We start from the raw sequence: 14,512 nt of genomic DNA, 5'->3' as shown, positions 1-14,512 counted from the left end.
CTATCTGTGAAGAGGAAATAATGGTTTGGAGATAATGTGACGATTACTCTCAAACAATAATGAACTGCTGCTAGCTCTGCTATATAAACAGATGCAGGTTCTTGAAGCCTAAATGAGGCCGAAACATTGAACATACCAAACCCTGTCGCTTCTTCAATTCGCGATCCGTCCGTATAAAACATTTTCTCAGAGTCAATATGCCTGAACTTACTTGAAAATATTTTTGGGATTTCCGTCGAGCGTAGATGATCCGGGATTCCACGCACTTCACGCTGCATGGATGTATCGAAAAATAAAGTTGAGTCAGGGGCACTTAGGATGCTGACACGGATAGGAATATATCTTGAAGGGTTGATTTCCTGTGACATATGGTTGAAATATACTGTCATAAATTTTGTTTGAGATCGAAGCTCGACTAGTCGGTCGAAATTATTAATTACCATGGGATTCAGCACCTCACATCTTATTAGCAGGCGTGATGAAAGCTCCCAAAATCGATCTTTTAATGGAAGAACTCCCGTCAGAACTTCAAGACTCATTGTATGTGTCGAATGCATGCAGCCTAAAGCAATTCGCAAACAACGGTACTGAATTCGCTCAAGATTGATAATATGAGAGTTTGCAGCGGAACGAAAACAAACGCATCCATATTCCATCACTGAAAGTATCGTTGTTTGATGCAATTTTATTAGATCTTGCGGATGAGAACCCCACCAAGATCCTGTTATTGTTCGAAGAAAATTTACTCTTTGTTGGCATTTCGTTATCAGATACCTAATGTGTCCTCCCCACGTGCATTTGGAATCGAACCACACCCCGAGGTATTTAAAAGTTAAAACCTGTTGGATCATTCTTCCCATCATATGGAGCTGAAGCTGCGCGGGATCATGCTTTCTTGAAAAGACGACTAACTCTGTTTTCTCCGCAGAGAATTCGATACCAAGATGAACAGCCCAAACGGACAAGTTATCTAAGGTATCTTGCAATGGTTTATGCAGATCAATAGCTTTGGGCCCAGTATCTGAAACCACGCCATCATCTGCCAATTGTCTTAGTGTACATGGGGTTACTAGACAGCTGTCAATGTCATTCACGTAAAAATTATAGAGGAGCGGACTGAGGCATGAGCCTTGCGGGAGACCCATGTAGCTAATTCTGAATGTTGCCAAATCGCCATGTGAAAAATACATGCACTTCTCTGACAAAAGGTTGTGCAAATAATTATTTATAACCGCTGGAAGTCCATGTTGGTGGAGCTTGTCTGAAAGAACATCAATGGAAACTGAATCAAATGCTCCTTTAATGTCTAAAAATACAGATGCCATTTGTTGCTTTTGAGCGAAGGCAATTTGGATGTCAGACGAAAGTAATGCAAGGCAATCATTCGTCCCTTTATTTCTACGGAAGCCAAACTGAGTATCTGACAACAAACCGTTCGTCTCGACCCAAGTGTCGAGACGTCGTAGAATAATTTTTTCGAACAATTTTCTGATGCAGGACAACATCGCAATGGGTCTATATGAGTTGTGATTGGAAGCTGGTTTCCCCGGCTTTTGAATGGCGATAACTTTCACTTGTCTCCAGTCAGGTGGAACAATATTTTGCTCAAGAAACTTGTTGAACAATTCCAACAAACGTCTTTTTGCGAGGTCGGGCAGATTCTTCACCAAGTTGAATTTAATTCTGTCCAACCCAGGGGCGTTATTGTTACAAGACAAGAGTGCTATAGAAAATTCCATCATTGAAAATGGGTTATTAATAAAACCATTATTTGGAGGAGATTCCCGTATAATGCTCTGCGTAGGAACAGAATCTGGGCAAACTTTCCTAGCAAAGTCAAATATCCATCGGTTCGAGTATTCATCACTCTCATTGCCCACGTTACGATTCCTCATTCGTCTGGCCGTATTCCAAAGAGTGCTCATTGAGGTTTCTCTTGACAAACCTTCGACAAAATGTCTCCAATAGCTACATTTTTTGGCTCGAAGTATGCTCTTGTACTTGGTTTCTAAAACCATAAGTTTTTCAAAATTCTGAGGAGTTCCTCCTCCCCGTTTTAGAAACGTCTTGTAAGCATTTTGTTTTGCGAGTTTAGCCTCTGAGCACTCTTTGTCCCACCAGGGGTTGGGAGGCCTTCTGTTAGTCGTTGTCCCAGAAAAGCGTTTAGTTTGGGATTGTTCTGCGGCCTCCAGAATCGAACAAACGAGGAAGTCATATTCTTCAAGTGGAGGGAGCTCTTCCATTGAATTCAAAATACTAGAGATTCTACTTTGGTATTTAAGCCAGTCGATATTTTTTGTCAGATCATATGGAATACTAGCTGAATTAGCAATACATTTGTTACAGCTAATTGAGATGATGATTGGTAAATGATCGCTACCGTGTAAATCAGGCAATATTTTCCAGGTGCAATCTAGTCGAATTGATGTTGAGCAAAGAGATAGATCTAATGCACTTGGGCGTGCAGGAGGTCTTGGGATCCGTGTCATGCTACCCATATTTAATACCGTCATGCTAAAATTGTCACAAATGTTTTGTATTAAAGATGATCTGCTATCATTGTAAACGGAACCCCACATCATTCCGTGCGAATTTAAATCCCCCAGAATCAATCGTGGAGCAGGAAGGGCTTCAACCATTTCATTAAGCTGTCGCTGTCCAACTTGTGCTTTTGGAGGAATATAAACCGAAGCTATGCAAATATCTTTGCCTTTAATGTTTATTTGGCAAGCAACAACTTCTATACTAGAAGTTGAAGGGATGTTTAATCTATAAAAGGAACAGCATTTCTTAATTCCCAAAAGCACTCCACCATACGGAGAGTCTCTATCGAGACGTATAATGTTAAAATCATTAAAATTTAAAGCTATGTTTGAAGTAAGCCATGTTTCGCATAAAGCAAATACATCACATTTTTGACTATGCAATAAAATTTTAAATGAATCAAGTTTTGGCATGATGCTTCGACAATTCCACTGCAGGACAGTGATTGTATCATTTGCGGCGAGTGATAAATTATCCATCAAAAGATACAAAACCTGAGACAATTGGCCATTGAGCTGATAACTGCTTCAAAAAATTTCTAGCTATTGGAAGGAATGCCATTATGAGGATCTTTAAGGGTTCAGATATATTGAATGCTGAGAAAATCCATTCAACAATTTCCGAAAACTTCAGTAATCCTGTTGGTGGCTGTGAAATGGAGCCCACAGGATTATTACTTTTTTCTGTGCTAGATCCTGGATTGGTTTGTGAATTTGACAAACCAGGAGGCACAGTCTTTGGTTTTGACTTTTTTTGTTTAACACGGGGATCTTTTTTTGAAGATGAAACTTTAGGTGTCTTTTTTGGTAATTTGGAAGAAGACTTCTTTCTCTTAACTGACCCTTGGGTAGTGATAAACGAATTACCTTCACTATTTTCGTCAGAGTCAGAGTCCTCTGGTTCCTCTAGATTTGAAAACCCGTTTTCGGTTTCCAAAGGGAGGACATCAATGACCGTTTTAAGCATTTCTGCATATGTGCGCTTAGACCGTGCTTTTAAAGAAAGCTTAATTTTGTCTTTGTGCACTTTAAATGCAGTGCATACTGAAATATCCTCATGAGGCCTTTCCCCACAATAAATACATTTTTCAATTTCCTTGTTGCAATCATTATCTTTATGAGGTCCTTCACACTTAATACATTTTGGTTTATTGCTACAGTAAGTAGCTGTGTGTCCGAATTTTTTGCAGTTCGTACAATTCATTACATTTGGAACAAAAAGCCGAACAGGGAGGCGAATTTTATCGACATAGACATGGGACGGCAACGCAGATCCGGCAAATGTCACTCGAAACGAGTCTGATGGGCGATAAACTTTTTTTCCCTCTTCATAAACTACTGAGTACAGTTGTTTGCACTCCAGTATTTTCACACCCTCAAGCACAGAGTTCTTGAAACGACCAACACCATGCTTGAGTAAATCATCTACCGAAAGACTCGCTTCGGTAACAACACCGTCAATTTCGACATCTTTGGAGGGTATGTAAACTTTATACTCTTTAATGAAATGTTCCGAAGAGACAATATCATTCGCGTGTTTCAAATTATTTACCACAACACGAATTTTATCGTTAATTACTTTTATGATCTCTTTGATTGAAGAGAATCGTGATGTCAAACCTTTAGAAATTTGGTAAATGTTTAATGGCTTTGATATACGTCTAAAAAAGACTATCCAAGGCCCAGAAGAGCTCTCCTGATATTTTTTCGTTCGTGGGGGTATAGGATTCATGCTAGGATTTACGTCCATGGATTCATCCATCACATTAAAATTTTTTTAATCAAACTTTAAAATAAAAAATGAAACCAACACTACACAGTACTCAATCAAAAGGAAAAGAAAAAACTTCTACCTTGAAATTGTTGTCTATCTCCGTTGCACTGCCGTGTAGATCCTCGTTGCTCTAGATGTTCTTGTTGGATGCTGATTGTTGGATGTGATGCTACTGCTACCTGACATCCAGCGCCACTCGATTTCCGATTTACTTTTGTCTTCGCCAGCTGCAACCAGCGCAGGTCACCGGTGTATACCTGCGTGTTGTATGGCAGTGGAAAGACCGAGTTGTCTTGTCTCCTTCTTCCTTGTGCTCCGCACCGATATGCTTCTGCACCGAAGTGCCTTCGCACCGGTGTGCCTTTGCACTCTCCTGCTTCTGTGTGCCTTTGCACTCTTCTTCTTCAATGTGCCTTTGCACTCTCCTGCTCAGCACTTGTGGCTGTATATTGTGGCCTGGGTAGAGCTTGGGAAACGCCCTTTGTTGTTCCCTTCACCAGCTTGGCCCAGCACTAGGGCTCTCTTATGCAGCACGATTTTACGTTTTAACGGCTGCTGCCAACAGGTCTCTACCTGTAGTTCAACCGTTGTCGTATTTAACGCGTGTAAACTAACCAGCGTTATTAAACTGTACGCTTCTATACACAACCTTCTCGGTTGAACGGCTATTACTGAATGGTTTCATCCTCTGGTGTTTTCTTTTAAATATATATCACTGTAGAAATTATTCAGCCAATTACCATATTCTATTGGAATCAAATCGTCGAGACTGCAAAACTTCTCTCGATTTTCTCGAAGCTGGTTGAACCATAATTGTCACAAACTTATAGCGTTTTCGCGTAAAATCAAATTCTAATTTAGTTTCTCTCATAATTGCGTCAACTATAAGAATTTGACTAAGAATTTGGTGGAAACTGGTATCATTTTGACTTGAAGTGAAAACGATATTAGATTCATATGAAAAGTCGCGTGGTATGATAGAACACTTTTGAACTATTAAACCCATGGTACTATAGAACTCCCGTTTCCAAAATTACAGGGTTATAGGAGCAATATAAATTGAAAGTTAACGCTCTGATGAATTTTATGTCACCTATCGTCGAAACGTTAGGTAAATACCCACAAAATCTTATCTCATACTACCTCAGAAGTTTATAACATTCAATCAATAGAATGGTATTGAATAAGTTCTGTCACTTTCGGCGTTAGTAGCGAAATGAGAAAGTGCTAATTGTGTGTACTGGATATGTACCAGGTGCGCAAGTATAAAATTACTTAAAATCTTTGTTCACTTGGTTTTGAGCTACACATGAAGAGCATTTTCAGTAGATGATAATTTTCTTGTTTAACCGGAAGCAAAAGACGGAAAGTTATTCCAATTATTGTACGAAACTAATATACAAACATGACAAATGATGGCAAGGCACTTGAATGTCACTCAACAAGTCATTTCCGATCACCTGAAAGCCTTGGGAAAAAAATTCAAATGGTTGATAAATGCGTTCCACACAAACTGAATGAACGACAGATGGAAGAGCGAATAAATTGTTGCGGAACGCTATGAACGAAAGAGTTATCCTTCATCAAATTGCAACTGACAACGAGAAAACTATTTCAATTTTAAGAATACGAAACGCAAATAATCATGGGTAGCGGCAGGATAACCATCAACATCGAGTGCAAAACCATATTGTTTTGAAAAAACGACAATCCTTTGTGTGTGGTAGGTTCAGAATGGAGTACTGTACTACGAGCTTCTTAATCCCGGCGAAACCATTAGTACCGTCTGCTGCCGTCAACAAATGATCAATTTGTACAACACATTAATCGAAAAGCGACCAGAATGGGCTTGAAGAGAATCAACATCATTCTGCAGCATGACTAGGCTCATCCATACTCAGCCAAAGTCGTCTAAGAAACAATGTCTACGCTTGATTGAGAACTTCTGCCGCCCATATTTACCAGACCTGGTACCTTCTAACTATCATCTCTTTTCATCAATGAGACACGCACTGGCTGAGCAACACTTCCAAACTTTCCAGGATGTACGAAAATGGCTGAAGATTTAATTTGAGATGGTATCCATGAATTGCCAAAAAGATAGACAGAAGGCGTGTAGAAACAAACAATTGGAAACACGACATTGCGCACCTAGTATATAAGGTAAAGTGGGGGTGAGATGCCCCTTTAAGAGAGTTGCCGCATTTACGAGTTAGATGGACGAAATGTGATTTCAACAGGATGGTACCACATGTCACACTGGGGCCGAAACAATTGACTTATTGAAAGAACATTTCAACGTCAACATTATTTCGAGAAATAGATCGGTGAATTGGAATCCGCGTTCGTGTGGCGTGTGTTTTATTAAAATTTCAAATCAGCAAGCTTCATAAAACACCATATTATATTGTTAGCTATGTTGTAGTGATCAAAGTATTTATTTGGCGCTGTCTAAAAGATAGTATTTCATTGGAAACTCATATCAAAATAATGACGTAACCTATCTTCGTGACAGATAGAATGTTATCGAAAATATCTTTTCAATCACAGTTAAAGATTTATTTTTTCATTGTCATTTGGAATTAAGCGGCGTCTATACCTTCAAATCGATAGAGACGCCACACAAAAACTATGGGACAGATGCCGCCTTTTCAATATAAAACGCATGACGTAAAATGCACATATTCCTGATCGAATAATGTTAGGATTCTACATTCTACATTCTATGGTTACAGTATGCAGAATGCCTACCATATATGAAAGAAAGAATAATGTAATGCGAAATCTGCGGTCACTTAGAAGCTGCCATGAAATGTGCCAAAGAAAGACAGTGGAAATTTTTAATTTTTCTTCTCCTCAATTTTCGATCCTACATTCTGTGAAAGTGATTAACAAATAACAAAAATACTTTCACAGCCTTTTTTCAATCAAGACCGAATACTTCCTATTTACCTTACCAACTTCGAATTGAGTCACAACAAGTAGTGAAAAACAAAAATTAAAATATTTTGCAAATGGCATAAACTTTAGTCTTGCTTAGTTGTTCGAGTTGAGCCGTAAGGGGTGGCTTTAACATTTCAACATATACTGTTAATGCACTAATGAGGCTAAGACGAAACAACGATTTGGAGAAAGTAACTGCATATTATTCATGCTTTTGGACTTTCCATCCAAATGGTGCAGAACAAATGGTTTACCGAACTGATAACGTGTGCGAAGTTTCATCCAAATCGGAGCAAGGGGATCCTGAATTTATCAATATTCGAATTAACGATGACTTTTAGCATATCGAAACTTAAATAACATTAGATATCATATATGATTCATATGATCAGAATCAAATATCTGCTGCCATTTTGAGTTCCCATTGACAGGAAACTAAAAGAAATACATCCAACGAGCGACGCCCGTTAATTCTTCCAACACGTCTACAGAAATCATTGTTCGTGAGAATTCGAAACCTGCATCCGCTGGCTGCTTCAAGCCACCTACGTGGAAATTTCACCGGCCGGTATCGTTAAAGTGATACTGTACACGCTACAAAAGCAATAACAAATTTAACCACAGAGCGCGCTCACGCCGCCAATACACGTATGAGTAGAAAATTGTGCAAGAAAGGTGGAAGTTCTGGGTCAATGTCCTTGTCGGCGAGTAGCCCTTGATTCGTCGGTAGCTCGTTGGCCCTGCGATATGCTCAATATCGTCGATAGCGGCGTTATGTTCTACTGATTAATTATAGTAGTCGCCTAGCAGTACGTTTGCTTTCATTTTTGTCATTACAGTCGGCTCATTGTTGTTCACTGTTTCCAATTCAAGTTTGGTCTGTGAGTTTAAAAACGATTCTATTTTGTTACGATCCACCAGTGCGCATCAGTCTTAACAGCTCAATAACGAAAACAACGTCAGCTCTCACTCTTTATTTGTACATCTGTGCTTTACAAGGAAGATCACCGACATGTGATCCATGTGATTACCAAATGATTTTTTGATTTTTTTCGCAGGCATTTATTCTGATTCAAGGAGATAAATATCAAGTAGTTTTAAAATATTATTCGGCTCAAGTGCTCGCATTTTACCTTGATGACAAAATTAGCTCTCTTTCGTTGACATTTTCCATAGTTTTGCCGGGCGGTGCTTTTCGGACAATTCGAGCATTCTACTGAGACGCTCAACCAAAGGAACTGTCGGCATCGCCGCAAGTTCACGTACGCTGTTTGCTCTCAGAGTTGAACCAAGGTCCGTGGCTTGGTGTTGTTCTAAACTTTGAATTCCGAAAATTCTTACAAATGAAACAGATCAGGCGAACTATGTTAGTGGCTTATCAGAATCAAGTCATTTTTTGATATCAAACGTCCAGGGAAGAATGTCCGTAATAATAGGTGTAATGATGCCTTTCTCATATCAATCATACTATTATACATAATACTGTGCTATTATTCAAAATAATTTTCGACGATTCTTGAAAGAATAGTCGGAATCGGTTTGTTTGGCAATCTACTGATGAAGGCTACCAATTGGAATAGTTTTGAGAGTTTTTACGTGTTTTGTTTAGCCCGCTAAAGGGATAGTATAAATCTTGTTACACACTTTACCCTACTATTCCGGAACCGGAAGTCGGATCCGGATGAAATTCCTTATGAGACCATAGGACCTGCATTTGAACCAAAGTTTGTGAAAATCGGTCAAACCATCGCTGAGAAAAGTGAGTGAAATTCATTTGGGAACATATGGCCATTATTTCCGGTGCTTACGGAATCGGAAACCGGGAACCAGGATAGCCAGAATCGGTTTGTTTGGCCGTCTACTGATGATGACTACCAATTGGAGTAATTTTGAGGCCAGTTTTGATTTTTATTTACTGTTTTTTTTATTTACACGCTTTATAATTCCGGAATCGGAAGTCGGATCCGGATGAAATTCAGGAATTCTGTATTTGATCAAAAGACTTTTCATTTTAACCTATGTTTGTAAAAATCCGAGAAAACCTAGAGAGGTTTTTTCACACATACATACATACATACTTACTCATACATACACACATACACACACTGACTTTGCTCAGCTCAAGAAACTGAGTCGAATGGTATGTAACACTTGGTCGTCCAGGCCAATTTTTACTAGTCAATTTTCCAAGTGATTGTATATACCTTTTTATATGAGAAAGGCAAAAATGGGATTTGAATTGGAAGAACATTAAACAGTATTAGATAAGCACATATCTACATGACAGATAAATAATATACATAAATTCATATAACGGCATCTCAACGTGATAACGATAAACCTCAGTCAGTCATGACAGAAAATATGCTGATAGATAGAAAAATGCGTTTATTAATTTGAATGACAATGTTTTGTTTAGAAAATTGATTAGAAACTAATTCTGATATGTGAATTAATAGTGAGAAACTTATGTAACATAAAATTGAAAATTGTTTCCGCCTTCAATGTTTAAATCAGCATAATATTTCCGTTCTGTTTAATTTCCAAATATTTGTACTGTGTTTGAAATGACAGATTTTTTTTTTATAAGACAGTTATTTCTCTTGTTTCACATTAATAAATAATCTTGGTTTTCTATTCTATATGGTTAATGATTTCATATATTCAATTCAATATTGATCTTCTGATAATAGTCAATACCAGGTAATATAAGCATCGCATCAAATGACCGCGATTAATAAAAGTTGGCAATGAGATAACGTTTTCCTATATCAAACACTTGGTACAATCAAGGTTCGTCTTCGCTTGCTTAAAGACTAGGCGTCACCAGATGTTTATAAAAACTTGCGTTTGGAAATGTACTCACAGTCTTCTAGTATCAATCGTTCAATTATTGAGAATGAAAGTGACAATTTTTCTTATCGCTGGTTTCTTGGCTGTTTCCGCAGAAATTCATATAAACTTAAATCCGCTTCAGCTTCCGTCGTTCGAATCAAACACAATTCAGGAGGAACCATTATGGCTCCATATACTTCCTAAAAACCCTTTGAAAGTCATCGAGATTATCATTCACCACAGTTCCAAAACCATCGAAACAGATCGTCTTAGTATTGATTTGCACCTTGACAATATAATCACAAAAACGCAAAATATTTTGATTAACTCCAATCAAGATATCGAGGAACTCATTCATAAGGCGAATCAAACTATAGATATTGGTAAATATAATAAATCTGAATGCTTCACCGAGATTTCTTGGCGCTTACAACAAATCAGTTATGATTCCATCCAATACACCAAAACATGTTACGGTAGCTTTATTGGTCGAATCAATGATTTACGGATAAGTGTAACGGAACATATTTATTCTTTTGTTGGAAAAATAAATGAAATTCAACGGATAATGGAAACTTGTACAACGAATCAAACTGGTCTAGTATCTCAAGTGAAGTGTTTACTGCATCATGTAAGTTTTATCTGTAAGATCCTAAAAGTTTATGTAACATAATTTATTTTTTAATCAGATTGACGATATTATAAGGATCGTTTCGAAAATCGGAATGGATTCCAAGGAATTAATCGTTAGTATACTTCAGGAAGTGGCTTTGCTTAGTAAAAATACAGAGCACTGTCTATTGACTGTAGTTGAACAATCGCGGAAGGATTTAAATCTATTACTGACGGATGTTTATAAGTGTTTACATCATGAAAAATTGTCATCAGCTTCCTAGAACAGTGAAAAATATTCATGGAAATTTAGTTTTTTTATTTTTTTCCGCAAAGGCACATTTCTTAAGATAAAATACATGAGTTTTTTTTCGCCAGCGTGTAATTTTTGCTTATATCTAACATATTTCAGAAAAGTTATTTGTAAGACTATTGGACTATTTACACCTTTCCGATCAGGTTCAGTGCCGGCACAGTTCCGTGCACGTCCGGCGCTACTCTTTCACGCGTTTCAATGTGCCAGCACTGAACCTGATCGGAAAGGTGTGGATAGTCATTAACAATGAATTTTTATTGCAAGAAACGGACAAAACACCCAGGTAGAATATTACACGGAACGACCAAAATTAGCTCTGCGCCTAATTCGTATAACTGTTTTTGAATTAGCTGATTTTAACAACAAAATTTTCCAAATAACTATAAAATTATTCAAATTGAGTATTTACTTTGCTGAAAAAACTCTTATTTTTAGAGAATTTGTTTAGTTGGCGAATATCCTGGACAAAAACCAGCAATATTTCAATCCAACACGAAATTCTCATTGACAACTAATTTTGTTATTAAAATCAGAAAATTTGTTTCTGTTTATCTATCACCATCATTACTGAAGGACAGCACAAAGAAAACAAAAATGAAATTGGTTTTATTAACAAGTTTATTAACCAAAAACTCATGAGAAGTGTCAAAACAAAACAATCCATTAAAAAGCTAAAAGGGACAGTCTTGTTGAAACTGCTTGCAAATTGTTTAGATGTTTTTCGCATGTGTTACGATATATCCATATATAAATTTCTAAACCGATATGTAAAAATGACGTACTGTTAGTGGAAAGTGTATTTATTCAGAATTTGTGCGCATTTGAAGCGAACAGTGAAGTGAGTTTCTAATGTTGCACTCCAGGCCCGTGCGCAGGGGAAGGGGGGGGGGGGTTGGGGGTTTTAACCCTCCCCCCCATGAAGAATTTTTTTTAAATTAAGTTTCATGAACAATGGAGTACTTATTATATTAAAGTTCATCTTCAGAATTCATTTCCAGAATTCAAAACCTGCCTGCTGGAACTAAATTCTGAACTTGGATTATGGACTTAGACTTCGGAACTGTTTCATTCATTCATTTTCTTCGACCAGGTTCGGAATTCAAGTTCAAAATTCAGTTCTAGAACTTCTTGATTTGAAAAATGAGTCATAATAGTTTCATAATAATGAAACTATATTCGTGTACTGAATTCTTGATCTGGATTCCAAACCAGAATTTTGCCACTGAATTTCGAGCCTGATGGCGAAAAGTATTCAATAGTTGTAAACATCGGATAAATTCCGCAAATCGTTTTTTTTAGAATCATTAAAGTATTTTAAAATGATCATGCCAAGTCTACTGAGTAAGTTAATTTCAAAATAAACAAGCTGCTGTAACATTGCTATTTTTTTACTCTCGTTTGTTCCGTGTTGTTTAATTGTAAGGTAGAATATGTTTGTCGTCAATATGTGTCGTATTTTAGTGTAGACGCATCGTTAGAATTCTGGAAGCGAAGCGGTGGAAGGTACAAAACTCATACAATAACATTTAGGTGTTTTGTTGGTTTGTACCAAAAGCACATATTTTGTTTCAATTTCTTCGCATTTCGCCTTCGGCTCATCAGTGCTTAAAGCAGTTCAAACTGAACTGCCATCTCGCGCCTAGCAGTTCAATTTGAACCGCTAAGCAGACGTAAAATTTGCACTTTTTATGCAAGCTTCATACAATCAGTCAATTCATACGAACGATTATCGATATTCGGAAGTGTAAAAAAAGCATATTAGTTTTATTCGTATTCACGTTCTCCAATTATGTCTGTGACATTACTCATTAGCCTATTTATTCAATCTAGTCTAGCGGTAATGAGCAAGAATATCACTTTCATTTTGAATAATGTAATGACACTTGCAATCTGGGATGTCGTTTACAAGACCAAGCTTTTATATACTTTTGATCAACGAGCTACGGTAATAAACTCTAACTTTATCAAGTGTTTTATTAAAAGAAGGTTATTGCACCGCCAAACTGAATTGATATTAACCGTGGTCGTCTGAATCCAGTCAAGATCTTAACTGATAACAACTTTTATTAGAAGTACAATATCAACGGGGCATTTTTTACTAAGCATTTGAGATCATAACTGTTCAATAAGAGTATTTTATTTCTCAGTCGGTATAGGAAAAGCCGTTCGCACCGCACGCTAATTGCTTTTGACTGCTGAAAATTTGCAATCTTTTTCAAGGGTGCCTGAATTACTAATGGTCTTTCAATTTTTGAAACTAATAATCAATCAGCCTTGGTAAGTATAATTTATACAAAGTATCATATTCTCAGATAATCAGTCTTTTTCAAGACTAGGTCTAAATTAGCTTTTTGAGACTATCTGGGAAATCAATCTTTCTCATGAAAAATGATCCTGTCATTTCTACGAATATTCTAAACACTCATTACATAACACTCTAAGCCATGTCAAACTTTTTCGAATGTACCGTCCACAGTTTCTCTTTCCGGTAAGATCAGAAGTTTTGTTTAATGTCTCTAAAATGGAATGCTGGCTCTTTTAAATAAAATGAAGATGAATTTTGTAACACTTATAAAGTTCCCAAAATTTATATTGTTATTGTGACAGAAACGTTAGCAAAAACCAAATGACAAATTAAAAAGCAACTCTACTTAAGGAATTCATCCATTTGGTATTCTTACTGGAATAAGCGATAGAGTATCTATTTTTGTCACCGTGAAATCTTACACCGAACTTTACCTCCCTTAAATGTTAGAGTTAGCTTTCGATGTTTGGAGATCGAAATGTAAACTAATCATGATATCCATTAGATCGCTGCAGCATAATTAACATTTCAATATGCTTAAGAAAATAAAGAATCAATACAGAAAGGATTCATTTATTCCAGGAAGAACGATGAACACTCTGACTATAGCTCCACAATCTCCATACACAGATTTAACCTTGCATGGAAAACCAAAAACTCGCACGGAACGACCGAAATTAGTTCTGCGCCTAATTCGTATTACTGTTTTTGAATTAGTTGATTTTAACAACAGAATTTCCAAAATAACTAAAAAATTAGTTAAAATTGAGAATTTACTTTGCTGAAAAAAACTCTTATTTTTAGAGAATGTGTTTAGTTGGCGAATATCCTGGACACAAACCAGCAATATTTCAATCCAGCACGAAATTCTCATTGACAACTAAAAAAATCAGAAAATTTGTTTCTATTTATCTATCACCATCATTGCTTAAGGACAGCACAAAGAAAACAAAAATGAAATTCGTTCTATTAACAAGTTTATTAGCCAAAAACTCATGAGAAGTGTCAAAGCAAAACAATCCATTTAAAAGCTCAAAAAGGACAGTCTTGTCGAAACTGATTGCAAATTGTTTTGCTGTTTTTCGCATGTGTTACGATATATCCATATATAAATTTCTAAACCGATATGTAAAAATGACGTACTGTTAGTGGAAAGTGTATTTATTCAGAATTTGTGCGCATTT

The 14,512-nt window shown here is 36.9% G+C and overlaps 1 protein-coding gene across 1 annotated transcript; it reads left to right on the top strand.

The window, feature by feature from the left end:
- The first annotated feature begins 10,119 nt into the window (after positions 1 to 10,119).
- Positions 10,120 to 11,092, top strand: LOC131431037 (uncharacterized). Its single transcript, XM_058596468.1, has 2 exons — positions 10,120 to 10,726; positions 10,785 to 11,092. The coding sequence occupies exons 1-2, from the start codon at positions 10,160 to 10,162 to the stop codon at positions 10,989 to 10,991; spliced, it is 774 nt and encodes a 257-aa protein (XP_058452451.1). The 5' UTR covers positions 10,120 to 10,159; the 3' UTR covers positions 10,992 to 11,092.
- The last annotated feature ends 3,420 nt before the right edge of the window (positions 11,093 to 14,512 follow it).

The sequence above is a fragment of the Malaya genurostris genome, chromosome 2, assembly GCF_030247185.1.
Source record: "Malaya genurostris strain Urasoe2022 chromosome 2, Malgen_1.1, whole genome shotgun sequence".
In the NCBI taxonomy this organism is placed as follows: domain Eukaryota; kingdom Metazoa; phylum Arthropoda; class Insecta; order Diptera; family Culicidae; genus Malaya; species Malaya genurostris.
This window is presented reverse-complemented; position numbering and strand designations above follow the sequence as displayed.